This window comes from Leptodactylus fuscus, chromosome 1 (assembly GCF_031893055.1).
Source record: "Leptodactylus fuscus isolate aLepFus1 chromosome 1, aLepFus1.hap2, whole genome shotgun sequence".
Taxonomy (NCBI): Eukaryota; Metazoa; Chordata; class Amphibia; order Anura; family Leptodactylidae; genus Leptodactylus; species Leptodactylus fuscus.
The window spans coordinates 195300311-195316989 of record NC_134265.1 but is presented as its reverse complement, the minus strand read 5'-3'; the positions used below and the strand labels follow the sequence as shown (position 1 = coordinate 195316989).

Below are 16679 nucleotides of genomic sequence, written 5' to 3'. Positions count from 1 at the left end.
GCTCGTAATGTGGTACGTAGACGGCGCGGGAGCTTTTGCGGGCCGTCTACGCTCCCATTGTTTTCAATGGGAGCCGGTACCGTATACGCGGAGCTATATTGCGGCCGTGATTTTGCGGCAGCCGCAAAATAGCGCCGCGTATACGGTACCAGCTCCCATTGAAAACAATGGAAGCGTATACTGCCCGCAAAACTTCCCGCGCCGTCTACGTACCACATTACTAGCCAAAATACTCAGTGTGAACCTGGCCTTATAGAGGAGCGCATATCCAGCAGGAAGTACCATAACAAGAATGAAACAGCAATATCTAGATGCTGAAAATTTTTAGATAATCCCAACTGTGTATTATTTAATTATGGGAAAACTTCTTTAACCCCTTAAGCTATTTTGAGATTGTTTTTTCATGACACATTGCACTTCATGTTAGTGGTAATTGTTGATCAATATTTTTGTATTTATTTATTTTTTAAAAAATAGGATATTTGATGTAAATTAAAAAAATTAAAGGGATTCTATCATTAAAATCACATTTATTGTCGATCACACGTAGGAATAGCCTTAAGAAAGGCTATTCTTCTTCTACCTTTAGATGTCTTCTCTGTGCTGCCGTTCGGTAGAAATCCCGATTTTCGTGTGTATGCAAATGAGTTCTCTCGCAGCACTGGGGGCGGGCCCCAGCGCTCAAACAGTACTGGGGGCGTCTCCAATGCTGTAAAAGAAATTTCCAGCGCCGCCTCCATCTTGCAGCTGTGTAAGCGGCCATTTTCTTGTGGTCTGTGGGCATGCGCAATCGGCTCTGCCCGAGGCCTAGAGGTTTGAACCCAGCTCCGGAAGAAGACACACAGAGAGGCCATTCCTGAAGAAGATGGAGGCGGCGCTGGAGATTTCTCTTGCAGCATTGGGGACGCCCCCAGTGCTGTTTGAATGCTGGGGCCTGCCACCCAGTGCTGTAAGAGAACTAATTTGCATACAGACGAAAACCAGGATTTCTACTCAATGGCGGCACGGAGAAGAAATTTAAAGGTAGGAGAAGAATAGCCTTTCTTAAGGCTATTCCTAAGTGTGATCGACAAAAAATGAGATTTTAATGTTAGAATCCCTTTAAAAAAATGTGAAATGCTCTGTTTTTCAGACAGATAGTCATACTACTCAAATACATTACGAAATATTAACTACTGTACCTCTGTTTTATATTGGTATTATCTTTTAATTAGTTTGGAAGTTAGAAAGCTTACAATAACTGCAATTTTCCAATTTACTAGAAAATTTCCCAAGCTCATTTTTAAGGGCTTATTGTAGTTGTGAAAAGGATTATAAAAGTTATTAGAACCCCCCCCCCCCCATAAAACATCTAATTTAAGCATTTCACGAGAATTAAAACAATATGGAGATGAAATTTAGACATTTAATTTTTTTCAATAATACATTCATTTAGCTCTAAAATTAACATATTCACAAAAGGTTAAAGAAGAAAATGCATTTCACAGTTTTTTCATGCAATTTCCCCTGAGCACATAAATACCCCACATGTAGGTGTAAACTGATGTTTGGGCACACGGCAGCACATGGAAGTGAAGGAGCAACACCGTGTTTTTGAAAAGTGGATTTTGCTGAAATAGTTTAACTCTATATGTCCTCCCAGGGTGGCACTTCTCTAGCCGAGGACGTAGCTACTACGTCCTTACTTCTATTGTGAATATCTCTGGACTCGTTTGGGCTACAAAGATAATTTTAATTTCAATTTAAAGATGAGAATCTCTTCATTAAAATAATACCAAGGTCTTCATGTTAACCCTTACAGTGCCGAAGCGATTCACTGTTGAATACACTATTCGGGATTGAGATCCCATTGAAGATCTCAATTCCCAACAGTGTTTATAACAGTGATTCGCTCCATATCTGTAAGGGCTATTATGAAGAAAATGGTACAATTTTAAAGATGAGATTCTCATCTTTAAAATGAATCTAAAATTATCTTCATATCCTAAACGAGTCCTGAGTTACAGGACTTTAAAATGTCCCCTCCTCCTGTCTCAGGAAGCATCAGTGAACTGTAACAGGAAGGGGAGGGGGGATGAGGAGCCCTGCAGCGTGCACAGAGGTAAGGAAGCATTCTCATCTCTGTGCATAACCTGTATGTGACACCAGGAGGGGGTTAGCAAAGATTTCTGTCCCTGTTACTCCCTCTCCTATCGATCAGAGAGCATACCATACTTTTGCGCTCTCATTGTCACATACAGGTATAATGTCATTTCCCCCTGAGCTGTACTAGTGAGGTATTCTTTTTTAATACCCTCTGAACATAACCAGGAAGTTTATTGGTGCTGTCACTTAGAAGTTTACCATTGTCCAGGTCGCAGCTCCAAAAAAAAGTTGCACCAAACACTTACACATCACATACACAAAGTCGTAAATAAAGTTTACATTTCACTCTATCCCTGTCCTGTCTATATCTGAGCTTTCTAGAATAAAATACGTCTCTAGTGATATCTTTTACACGCTAAAATAATAGCAATAAAGATTGTCACTAGAGATGAACGTATAGATTGCTAAAATTTTTATAGGGGGATAGAAAATAATACTTTTATGTAAAGTCCTATTTAATTTGCATGCACAAAATGGGATGGTGCATTTCTGCGATTCTGGCGTTTCTTTAACACCTGCACCAGTAAATATATATGTGTGTTATGTATGAACTCCTCGCGTATTGCAGTTTTTTGGACAGTACATTTTGTTTGCAGAAAGGGATTGCTTGAGCAGGCTCTTTAGTGGCAAATGTGAATTTTTGCGCAATTTTTGCTTGTAATCTCTGTTTGCTGCAAAGTTGCATGAAGGTGGTTGTGTATATGAAATATTAAAGGGGTATTCCCATGTACATAGTTTTTTTTTTTAATTTGTAGATCATTCAAAGTTAAACATTTTTGTAAATATTAGTAATTAAACATTTTGCAGAGTTTTAAAAATTTTCTCTCAATATCTTGTGGTCACAGTCTGTTGTCTTGATCGGTTGCCAATGGATACGACCATGAATGCAGGAACTTTCTAAGGGCTCGTTTACATCTGCGCTGTGCTTTCCGTGATGCAGGTTTCCGTTTCCTGCATAAAACAGAGCAGGAGACGGAAACCTGCAGGAGTCTCTCTCACCCATTCATTTGAATGGGTGAGAAAAATGTCCGGCCGTGAGCGGCGGTGAGCGTTTTGCGCTCTCCGCCGCGAAACCGGGTTTTTTAATCCGGACACAGAGTCGGACATGCAGTACTCTGTGTCCGGATTAAAAAATACGGTTTCGTGGCGGAGAGCATAAAACGCTCACCGCCGCTCACGGCCAGACTCGGTCTGTGCTTTCCGTCTTCTGGCATGCAGAAGACGGAAAGCACAGAACGGAAAGTAGAACGCAGGTGTGAACCTAGCGTAAGGTCAGAAAATCCGCCATGATGTCCTTATTGTGGCTGGGATGTCTTCTGATACATGTAGTGTCCCTGCCTGATAACCCGGCTACAACAAGAAAATCATAGCTGGGTTCCTGACAAGTCCCAGACCATAGAAAGTTTCTGCAATATTGGAAGTAACCATTGGCAACCGATCAAGACAACAGAATGTCATCACTAAGAAAGTTAGAGAAAATCTTTAAAGCTCTGCAGAATTTTTAATTACTTATATTTGCAAAAATGTTTAACTTTTAATTATCTACAAATATAGATATGATGATGTACATGGGAATACCCTTTTAAGTTGTGTTTTTATATACGGTATGCTGTGCAATCTTAAAAATAAATTTTGGTGTCACAGTCACAGTTTGCTAGGTGCACTGTGGATTTTTAACATATTAGAGAATAACAGCAAAATCTTGCTTGTCTTCTGTATTAGTATTTTTGGGTGTTCAAGCTCTTGTTGTAGTTGATGTTTGTGGTACATATAGTATATATACACATTGTATACACCATAAGATATTATTTTAAATGTATTTTGTATATGAATGTGAGATTGAACATGAGTTTAGATGCAAATATGTGTTTTAGTGCATTTTTTCAAAAAATTATTTGTGTTTGTCACAAAGTTGCATGAAGGTGGATGTGGCTATTGCCCCATTGAGACATATGTAATCTTCAGGTTGTCTACTTTCAAAAATATACAGGGTTTAGTGGTTCACTTGTTTTTCACGGTGTGTAATCCCTACATTTAATAGATGATACGTTTTTAACATTTCCAGCTTCAAAGCAGATTTTTGTTCCTTCCAGTTCTAGTGATTTTCTGAAGACATGTGCATACGGGTGTAGGCCTTAGTGATATCAATGAACTCTGCACATGCTGAAATCTTGTTTTTATGAGGTTTGGTGCATATAATTTATTGTTTAGTTTCCACTTTTAGGGTAAGTTTAAACGGGTTATTTGGTCCAGAACCTGAGGCGGAGGCTGCCTCAGGTTCTGGACCAAAAACCGGGTAGCCGCGACTGAAAGCCGGTGCACCAGCATCCAGTCACGTACTCTGCTCCAGATTAGGCCCAATGAATGGGCCTAGTCGGGAGTGTCTTCAGGCAGATTCGCGAGGCGACTCTGCCTTAAGATTGAGCATCTCGCTTCTTTTTCTGGAAGCCGGAACAAAACAGCCTCAAAATACCCACCAAAAAACTCTGTGTGAACTTACCCTTAACAACTAATATACATTTATTTAAATTTTACTTATTTATTATGCTTACTTATATAGCGTCATCATATTCTCAGAGCTTTACAGATATTGTCAGTCACTGTTCCATATAGGGCTCACAATCTACATTTCCTATCAGTATGTCTTTGTTGTGTGGGAGGAAACCGGAGTACCCGGAGGAAACCCACGCAAACACGGGGAGAACATACAAACTCCTTGCAGAGGTTGCCCTTGGCCGGATTTGAACCTAGGACTCCAGCACTGCAAGGCTGCAGTGCTCACCACTGAGCCACCATGCTGCCCTATTTTTTCATAAAACATTCACTTGAATTCAAATTTGCATGAAGGTGCCTGTTCGTATACAGTTCTAAGTGGCATTCTGACAATGCTGCAGGTGTCTGCTTTAAGAAAATATATAGGTATGGGGGGGTTTGGATGATTTTTTATGTTGCAATATAGGTTTTATTTTTCCTCTCAAAACTGTGGAAATTGCACTGGCAGTCTGAGGTGCAAAATTTCCAGAAACCCTTGGCAGTGAAAGGGATAAAGGTGCCATGTCTCATTTGCAGAGACCCTGGACTACCAATACAATCGAAAGCTCCAAAAAAGACCCCATTTTGTACACTACATCACTCAAGTAATTTATTTAGGGGTATAGTGACCATTTTGACTCCACAGCTCTTTCACAGATTTTATTAACATGGGGATGTGTAAATGAAAAATTATTAAAATGTCACTTTATCCAAAGAATTTTCATATTTACGATGGGTTAAAGGATAAAAAGTTCCCCACAGTTTGTTAAACAATTGCTCATGAACACAGGAATACCACAAAGGTCTTGGTAAAGTGATGTATTTGTATATGGTGAGGTTTGGAATCGAAAGAACGCTGTTTGGCTTTTGGAGGACAGAGTTTGCTGGAATAGTTTTTGGGTGCCATGTCGCATTTGCAAAGCTTCTAGAGTATCAATACAATGGAAACCCCCCAAAAGTGACCCTATTTTGGAAACTACATCCCTCAAACATTTATCAAGGAGTTCAGAGAGCATTTTTACCCCACAGTTGTTTCACAGATTTTATTAGCATTGGAACGTAAAAAATAAAAAATTACTTTTTTTAATAAAACATCTATTTAGCCTCAAATTTTTCATTTTTACAAGGGGTTAAAAAACAAAAAAACAAACTATAGTTTGTTACAGAATTTCTCCTGAACACGGTAACACCCCATATGTGGTTGTAAACTGTTGTATATAGGTACACTAGCCTCTGCCTGCGACTTCGTCTGCGTGTTGTTGGCAACAAATTAGATTTTCTTTTTCCAGGCATGTTTATAATTGGCAAACTGCCAATTTGGATTAACAGTGTTTGCCCATGTCAGTGTGTCTGCATGTTGCCTGGAGCAGATCCGATAATATGCAAATGCATGTACACAATCCACTGAGGGTTAGCGTGTGTTTACACAGAGAGATAACAGACCTGGCTTCATCAGAACCTGAGATAAGCTGCTGCCAAGAGCAGTTTAATATAGTATGTGAACATAAATTCATAAGTCATGAAGCCATGTCATTTACCGGGATAAAAAGTAGCCTATGTTTTAATCAAGGTTACAAACAATCTATGTGGCAAATTTCATCTAAATCCATTCAGCCGTTTTTGCGTTACTGAGGAACAAACATCCAAACACACAAACTTTCACATTTATAATATTAGTAGGATAGGATGACTGGCTTGGTATAGAAAATACGCTATTTGGATTTTGGAGGGAAGGTTTTGCTGGAATAGTTTTGAGAGCCATGTCGCATGTGCAGAGCCCCTAAAGTACCAGTACAACAGCAATCCCCCCTAAAACCCCATCTTATAAACTACACCCCTCAAGGAATTTCTCAAGGGGACTTATCATTTTAAGCCCAAGAGTGCTTCCCAAAAATTAATGTACAAAGTGAAAATTAAATGTCATTAGAAAGACATATTCCTAAAACTTTACAGTGGGATATCCCGGGTACAAGGAAGTTGCATATGTGGGAGTAAACTGCAGGGCTCAGAAGGAAAGGAGCACTATGCTTTATAGCTTTTAGTGTATAGATTTAGAGGGACTTTCTGGATTCCATGTTGTTTGTGTTTTGCAGAGCCTCATTTTATAGGGGTCTCTGCAAATGTGACATGACGTCCAAAAAATGATAATCTTCTTCATAGCTACGCCCTGCTGTGTGCTTAAACAGCAGTTGATACCCACACGTATGACATTGTGGTACCCAAGATATCATACTTGATGCCATACACGGGTATAAACTGGTGCTAGGACACACAGCCTAGCACTGAAGGAAAGAAGGGTTATTTTGGCTTTTGGATGTCATGCCACTTCTTCAAAGTTATTAAATTACCAGTAAAGTGGAATCCCCATACACGTGACCCCCATTTTGGAAGCTACACCCCTCAAGGGATTTATAAAACAGTGTAGCGAACATTTTCATCTCTTTAGTGCTGTATTGATTTAATTTCTACAAATGAATGCACAACTGATAATGAAAAGTGAAAATTGCAATTTTTCCATATAGATACGACATTTCAGTGTGTGAAATGTTGAGCTCAGCTTGTGTCAGCAGTGAAAAACACTGCAAATATTGCTAATCAGGTATCCCGGGCAAAACAGCTTTTGGAGCATTTATCTCTGACACAAGTTGGGCACAGGATATTGTGCACTGAGATGATGTGTTCCTGAAAAAATTGACATGTTCACATTTTATCATCAGCTGTCTGGAAAACAAATTAACGCAACACTCGTGGGTTAAAAATGTTCACTGTACCACTGGATGAATTCCTTCAGGGGTGTCATTTCCAAAACAGAGTCACATATCAGGAGCTCTGTAATAGTTGCATGATGTCTAAAAACCAAACTGTCTAAATCTGCGCTCCAAGAAGCAAATAGCCCTCCTTCTCTTTTATGCCTGGCTGTGCCCAAAAAGCAGCTTATACTCACATATGACATTAAATGTGTTATCCTGGGTATGACATTGTTGTACATGTGGGCATAAACTTTAGTTTGGGTACACAACAGGATACAGATGCGAAGGAGCGCTATGTGGTTATTGGAGCGGAGATTTGGATGTTTGGTATCTGACCATGCCATGTTTGCAGATCCTCTAAGGTCCTGTAAAGTCGAATCCCATAGCAAGTGACCCCACTTTGAAAATGGCAACCCTCAAAGAAATTATCAAGGGGTGTAGTGACCATTAGTATCCCAGGTGTGAATGCATAGCCAATGGTGAAAAGTGAATATGCAAGCTGTGCAAAGTACTTTGGGAGCATCAAATTCCCTACTATTTTCCAATAGCTTCTATGATTCAAGGGTCAATTCTGGTGTCTTTTTCATCATAAACTCTAAGGGCTCGTTCACATGGGGGGCGGATTTTGGCACCGAGAGTGATGCGGGGAGCCGGGTCACTCTTGGGTCAAAACCCGCCTGCCACAACCGTCGCGGCTTCCCCCTCCGGAGACGGCTCAAATGAATGGGCCGACTCCAGAGGCTGCTGCCACCAGGCGGAAGCCACAGCTCAGTGAGTTGCGGAATCCGCCTGAAGAAAGGGCAGCTCGCTTCTTTTTTCCGCTAGCAGCAACATCCCGCTAGTGGAAAAAAGAACGCTAGTGGTCTCCATAGACGGATATAGGCGGATTTTGAGGTGAAATCCGCTGTCAAAATCCGCCTCCTTGCCCCTGTGTGAATTAGCCCTTAATCTGTGGTGTGCCCTGATATATACTCACACAGCTTATACATTCCTTTCTCACTGCAGCTTATTTTGTTCTAATGATTTGGCAATTTTGCAGGGTTTTATCTATACATTGTGCAAGTTATATTCTTTTTATTTTTCGGGTGATACATTTTGTAATGACACCTATTTATTGACTAAAATAAATATATAAATAAAAATTCTTTCTTAAATTAAAAAAAAACCCATCAATTCTTTTTACCTTTTACGTTTTTGCCGTGCAGCATACAACATAAGTAACATGTTACCTTTATTCTAAGGATCGGTACAATACCTAATTTATATTGTTTTCTCTCTGCATTACTAATTTTGCAGAACAACAATCCATTTGGAGATATAAATTAATTCTTTTTGCATAGCCATTTTCCAAGAGCCATAGCATTTTTATTTTTCATTTGAAAGATTGAGGATTTATTTTTTGTCAGTCAAGCTTTTTTGGAGTTTTATACTTTTTTTTTTAAAAAAAAACTTTTTACTGGTCAGACCTCGAGATGCCAAAATTAGGTATTGGCACCACTCAAATCAGCCTAGGGGATGCCGATGGGGGCATTAAAGAAGTGGAAGTGGTATCCAAGGGGTTAAAATCCCTCATTGGATCTCATCTGTGACTGAGAATAATGGAGAAGGGGATTATCTATCAATTATGGTTAACACTCACACCAGAACCCACCTGCCTGTGTGAGCAAGGACAGACATTTCTAGATTCTAGTGCACTGTCAGCTTTCTAGCAGTATATAAGAATGTATGTGCCCGAGGACATGAAAGGTCCTCTTTAAAGTCACAAATAGGCAGGTTAAAGCCAGTTTCTTAACATTCTGTAGGTCCCTTTTGTACTTCTAATATATTTCTAACCCATTGAGCCATGAACTACACAAGACCTAGGAAGGTGTCCAGGATTAACTTTCTCAGCAAATTGTGCTCCAGTAACTCTACTGTAGGATAAGACCAGACAAACTAACACTCAGTTCAGTGTGCTCCTGACAACAGTTTTAATAGATACTAGCAACTATATACTGATAAAACTCCATTAGACATGCTGTTTTGGAGGTGTTTTGAGCAAGTCATCTAACCAATACAATTTGTCAACTTTAAAACCCACTCAGATGCTTGCTCTTGCCACTTTCTCTGGTTTCAACACAACATCTTCAAGAACTGACCGTTTACTTGTTTCCTAATACCATATTTTTTTGGATTATGAGACACACTGTAAGACACATCCCATTTTCAGAAAAAAAAAATCAGAAATTTTTTTTTTAGTACTAATTAGAGACCCCTGCACTTCCTTTGTAAGGTTTAATTAGTACTAGAGATGAGCGAACACTGTTCGGATCAGTCGATCCGAACAGCACGCATCCATAGAAATGAATGGAAGCACCTGTCACGCCGGCTGGCCACCGGCAAAGTCAGCGTCACAGGTGCTTCCATTCATTTCTATGGGAGCGTGCTGTTCGGTTGGGCTGATCCGAACAGTGTTCACTCATCTCTAGTACTAATTAAACCTTACAAAGAAAGTGCAGGGATCAGTTATCAAATTTGTCTTATCTTTTGACCAAACTGCCATTTTTCATGATTTTAAGCTTTTTTGTTTTGTTCTATGACATTATACACACATATATTTGTAGTAAACACAGTCCTGTGGTCAAAAGGGTCCGTGACCCAGGAGCCTGGTAGATGACTGAAGAAGATTGTGAGGGAAGGTGAGTATCAGTGTTTATTATGTTTCTGCACCTCCCGTGGGCCTCCACTTATACTCTGGGAATTGCAGAGATCCTGGAGTTTAACAGTAATTTGTGTTTTTGGCAAACCTGAAATGTTTCGGATTCATGAAAACCCAAAATTTTTGGCAAATTCATAATGAATCCATTTTGTTAAGAACTCTTCTCCACTATTACTTGCCAAAAGAAGTAAAAGTGTGTCTTTTAGGCTCTTCTATATCTAAGTATACAATTGGTTTTCTGTATTAGGCTAAAGCCCCACGTTGCAGAAACAATTTTTTTTGTTGCAGATTTTGCTGCGGTTTTTTCAGCCAAGGTCTAGAATGGCTTGAAAGGGAATGGGAAATATAATGAAAGGACTTATTTGTTTCCTTTCTGTTAGATCAACTTCTGACTTTGGCTCAAAAAAACATAGCAAAATCTGCAAACAAAAACGCTAAGTTTCCACAACGTGGGGCCTTAGTTTTAAATAGTTTTTATAACTGTACTTTTCTATTCAACTATCTGCATAAAAAAAAATGTACCCTATCCAGTATACATGAAAGAGGTAGGAGATGAGAATAAGGCCTAATACAGACCGAGTCTCTCCCAATGGTGGGGGTTCAATGCTCTGTTCCAATGAATTATAGAGCAGGTCCTAACGGAATAAAACCCCCATGGAAATCAGTTGTCCGAATGTCATCTAAGTATTTTCTGCTACAAAATCAGTCCCGCCTCAGTCAACATGTGCAGGCGGAATCTTATTTGCACCTAGGTTTTGTACTGTGCCATGTCCCATTATACTTATCCTGAAGACTTTTTGAACTCTTATGAAGTCTTCTACAATAGGTGTTCAGAACTTTTGTAGGTAACTTTTATAAGTGTGGCAGATTGATATAATTGTGTAAGAAAATTGTGAGTGTGACTGATTTGTTGTTATTTTCTGTTTAACATTGTTTCTGTACTATTCATCCCATAGACTATACAACACTTTATATTCATATTTTATATGGTTACCACAATCAATGGAATAACCAGTGAATCATTACATTTTGAAACCATTACCAGATGAAACGGTAACAAAAGCAACAAATCTACCAAATACCAACATTGTGGAGTACTATACATCTAATGCTGCATTGTCATTCTCTGTAGTCTAAATATGAAATTTGGAATCAACTGAAGAAAAAAGACAAACAAGGTTGTACAGAGCTGTACTGAGTGGCAAATTCTCAATGCAGCCATAGACAGCGAAGATCCATTGTAATCCATTCAATCATTGTAGATCACTTATGTTCCAGCTGAGCCTCAAGTTACGTCTTACTGATTCAAAAAAATCGTGGACAATAATTTTTCAAGAAATGTCTGTCTTCTACTACTGTATTTCTTAAATCACAATAAAGTGTTTAGTTTTCACAATGAAGAAGAAACTCAAGTTGATGGTCCGCAAAGTAAGATGGTCTACAAAAGACAGAATGTGGAGCCACTTGAAACTGGCACAATGAATTTGATATATCTGTGTTGTTCATCATGGTTACTTCCCGCTTAACCCAAACAGCTGCAGCAAGCCCTGTTTTTTGTTTTTATTTTTTATTTTCTGGTAGAGTTTAGAGCAGTCGTGCATTTAGAAAAAGAGCCTTGTGTTCATTTATAGTTTAACTCACAGTTTCTCCCTAGGAGCAGCATTTGTCATTAGAAAGAGGGGAGACAACGGCAGGTTAAGGAGCATGTAACAGACTGGGGTAGAGCGTGAGAAGACAGTAGGAGAGGTTTTGGATGGAAAGAACAGATGGAGATATGTAGACAGTTATGGGAGGGTTGGCTGTAGACAAGCTAAGCATTGACAGGCTGGAAGATAAGCAGAGCAGTAGGAAGGTCAGTAGGGGTGTTAGAAAGGGACAAGCATTGAAACATTTACACTGGTGAGGCAACATTTTCACAGCCACAAGAGCTTCATTTTATCTCTATTCTTTGTAGATTTTACAGATTGTCTTTAGGATTATCATTCTGGGTGATCAGTTTTCCAATATGTTTGTCTTGCCCATTGTGAGACAGTTAAAAACCCATTTAGACCTGCAATGTGAATGTCCTGTATAATGCAACCCTGCAGAATGTATTTTCCAAATGTTTCCATTTTCAAAATGCATGGCTTGGAGGAAACATAATACAGGATCCTGTTGGAAAGTATAACAGAGGCATGTTTCCACCAGCACATCTAATACACAGGATTTATCATATTGTCAAGATACAAACTTCAAGCATGTCAAATCTATCGTATACAAGCAATGTTTATGGGTATAGGTCAGGCTACATTCCTAATATACTATGGAAATTGTGTGCATATATTGTCCTAAGAAATTAAAAATCATGCTATTAACGTAATGTTCTCTCTTTCTACATCCCTCAGTCTCTGCTGAACGCATGCTCCCCCCTTGATGGATGGGGAAGTAAGCAATGAGCCATAGCATCCAAACAGATGATGAGCCTAATTTCCATTACACCCATCAAAGCAGTATTGTTGTCTGGTTGGTATGAGCTTCTTCACTCCTATTTTATCAAGTCGCTGATACTGTCAGCAGCAGGGACAGTATACAGATTAATTCTGCTGTTCATAGTGCATGCATAGAGTGGAGGCATTCCAGATCTATGACATCATGGTCCCATACAATGGTTTATGTTAAGGTTAGATGGTAATGATGGATTTCCAAGATTCCTTTTTGGCGGGCCTAAACCAGGACTTTCAGACAGCTATAGTTTAGTTCAGTTAACACAGTTGATATTGGAAATCGTAATTCCTTACATGACCAAATAAATGCATAGCCCTATATGTATCTCATTTAAAGGTTTTTTGGCTGTATGGCTGTTTTGAGAAATTGTCAATTGTATGTAGAAGTTAAGTGTTTGTAGTGACAATACACGCCCTACTTCCATGTCTTTCATGTTTATTTGTTGTCATTATTGCTTGTTTAATTGCCATGTATTAAAATATATGCTGCAATGTCCAATGAAGCTTTTGCTCAATTTTTCAAGATTCTATGTCATATTCATCCGAAATCTTGACTCAATTTGTTAAAAGTTTCTTTTGGACAAAGATTGGCCATCAGTATGGAATTACTGGCAACTGTTCTAAAATAATGTATGTTATAGTTTCCACAGTGAGCACCAAGTGTCCAGGCATTTTGAAGTTTAACTGTAATGGCCCTTAATGTACGTAAAAAAATACATTTTTTAAATCTTTTCCTTGAATTTAGGATCCCTTCGGCCAGGATCTAATGAGATTAGCTGGTCTGATTTTTGTCATATGCTGTGTTGCCATGTAAACTTTATGAGGACTCCAATCACATATATACACATATCTGCCGCTATATGGTGGATCTGTCACTTACATAGGCTGACTTACAGTATGCTTTCCATACCACCTCCCACCTTGTGATGGCCACCATCATCCACAACTACGGAGGCCAGGGAAAAGCAGGGACAGTGAGGTACTGACAGATCCACTATCATGAATTCATGTAAGATCTCAGAAAGGATTCAGAAGGATTTAACTTGCTAATAGGACCTGGCAGGACAAAGTAAAAAAAAGGGCCTTCTATCATTTTCTTCTAATAGGTTGCCCTTAAGAAAGTAAAGGCATATATTGCATATTGATGTGCATGTAAGGGTCTTCTATCATTTTCTTCTAGTAGGTTGCCCTTAAGAAAGTAAAAAATTAATTTATTATTATTTAGCTTATATATTGAAAAATTGGCATGTATTACCGTATATTTGGGCTGTAAGCTGATTCAACATATTATAAAAGCAATTAGTTTAGTTATTTTTTTTATGAAATATTTTTGGCTAGGTCCATAGGCATATTAGCATAGTTCAATCTAAAGCTAAAATTTGATTAATTTAGTGTGTCCAAAGGTGTATAGAGTTGGACCCTAGAGTAGGACCCTGGTCAGTATACCATATGGGTATTGTTAGTTGCCCATATTTATACAAATGTAGCAGTGGCTAACATGACCCATAACGAGTTAAGAACACTGTGGCACATTGTTAACGCAACTCAATGTTGTGTTCTGAGATAGGCAACCACACAGAAAGTCAAGTTAAACACTGCTACATTTGAACATATATATATATATATATATATATATATATATATATATATATATACCATTAATATGGATCTGTTCTTATCTATAAAGAAACATTTTACATATCTGTAGTAAGGTAACTGAAATTTGTTTTGCAAGCTGCAATTAGTCTTATAGCGTTCGTTAAGGATTTAGCTCTAATTACAATACATTACTAAATTTTGAAAAATAGAGAATTTTTCTCATTAACGTAGCTCAGACGTCCTTGAATGTATTTGCACCTAGCACTGATAGTAAGAATAGATGAGCTTGCAGTACTGGTGATAAACCTAAGTAGACAGATTCATCCTCAGGGTTTGTTGTAAGAGAAGATTATATGTGGCTAGTATTCTGGCTCCCTTTTTATGACTGGTGCTTGGCATCATGTAAAGGGACATTTATTACCTTTACCCCTTATTTTGTTGGCTCCACAGGTAGAACTACATAAAACACTCAAGTGTTAGACCCATCTAGTTATGGTTATTGCTTGTCCATATAACCACTTAGGCAGATTTGAATAGCAATATATTGGAAAATGTATGAAAAGAACACTATACATCTCAAAAAGATGTAGTCGATGAATATGTCAACAACATGAGTTGCTATTGTCATAAGCTTAATAGGTTTGTGTTTTTGCCATTTGTAACCAAACACAAATTAAAAGCAAACATAAGCAGAAGGGATGGACAATGGATATAGGGTCATACACGCAAGGATCAGCAGATGAGTGCACTTAGTTAAAGTGATTTTCTAGTTAAGCTGAAGGTAATTATTAAAGAAGAAAGGTCAATTTAAAAGCATGCCAACCCCATGCTGGACACATAATGGATATTTCTGTTATCTACAAGTTTCACTTGAATGCCATATTCAGATAAGCACTTACCTCTCACATACTCGGACTGTCCATGCTGCAATGATCCAGGATGAGATACTGAAAACCAGAAGAACAGTGCCTGGACAGATGGTCATAAGAGTCTTCATTACAAATCGAGTATTGAAGTTGATCTTATTGAGGGCACCAATGCTCCTTGAAGAGGCATCAGTGAAAAGCTTGCTATGCAGAAGCATAACTCGTCCAATTAAGTATAGCCTTAAGAACATAGGGATAGATAAGATGATGTCTATGTCAGCATTGGCTACAGAAGTTGTATAGTAGAAGGCCAGACGGGCTGTCCATGTAAAGGAATACTGTCCGGGAATGGGATGAATGGCACACACAGTCAACTCTAGGGTGATGAAAAATATCCTTTCGTAGGTCATGGCTATTCTCCAATCATCTGCTCCATTGTCCACCATGAAAAGCTTAAAAAAAAAAAAAGAACAGCTTAGGCCACAGAAAATAGAATAAATAAGAAATATATTAGAAAAATGTATTTTGATGACAAAGGGTAAAGAAAGATATTGAATTATTACATATGTATAAAATGAATGCAAACCAGTGCTTTGAACCTTTAAGGGGCTCTCGGCTTTGGACAATGCCTACTTTTTAAAAAGAGTTTTTGAAAATAAGCTCATCACAAAGTATCCCCACCGGAAACCCCCAATGATCAGTCAGCATCTGTGGGGAAATCTGTCAATAAGTATTTTGTTTTCCTGCAGCCGTACCAGCATTAAATATTAACCAGTAGATCAGGTAGGTGTCTGTGTAATATAGGAGAAACCCTCTACACTAAGAGTAACTTCTCTCCACACTTCCCAAGAGATAAGGATCCTGAACAGGGAACCCCCCCCCCCCCTCTATAAAATAAGAATACCTATATAGAATATGAAGTTAGCAGTGTCATTCTGTAACTGTCCTGAAGGAATAACTCATTCAAAGGATATATTTTTGTTAAACGAAATCTGTCAAGAAGAATTTAGCCCCCACAAAATCACAATGCTGTGTAAGGCTGTTAGCACACATTCCTAACTTACTTTTCAATGCCCTAAATATAGATTCATTGCAGGCAAAAAATTATTTAGTAAATGAGGCTGGAAGAGTAATGTGGATGTGTCTCGAGCATTGCAAATCTCTGGCCCCCGTTTTGCACCATTCTCTGCATGTTCCTGCATTACTGCGCTGCAACTTCCAAGACAAAGGGTGTGATAGGTGATAGACTCCTTTTAAAGGGATTCTATCATTAAAATGCTATTTTTTTGCCCCTAGCATGTACGAATGGCCTTAAGAAAGGCTATTCTTCTCCTACCTTTAGAAGTCTGCTCTGCGCCACCATTTGGTAGAAATCCCGGTTTTCTTCTTTATGCAAATACTGTTTGAGCGCTGTGGACCATCCCCAGTGCTGCGAGATAACTCATTTGCATAAAGAAGAAAACCGTGATTTTTTCCGAACGGCGGCGCGGAGAAGACATCTAAAGGTAGGAGAAGGATAACCTTTTTTAAGGCTATTCCTACGTGTTACGGATAAAAAATAGCATTTTAATGATAGAATCCCTTTAAGTCTCTCCTGATATGTTTT

At 38.7% G+C, this 16679-nt stretch overlaps 1 protein-coding gene across 1 annotated transcript in view; it reads right to left on the bottom strand.

Annotated features, from left to right (window-relative positions):
- KCNN1 (potassium calcium-activated channel subfamily N member 1) overlaps positions 1-16679 on the bottom strand; it is a 128320-nt gene that overhangs the window by 42026 nt on the left and 69615 nt on the right. Inside the window, exon 4 of the mRNA XM_075281340.1 lies at positions 15107-15525. Within this exon, the coding sequence (XP_075137441.1) occupies positions 15107-15525 (419 nt within the window). The remainder of the gene's footprint in view (positions 1-15106; positions 15526-16679) is intronic.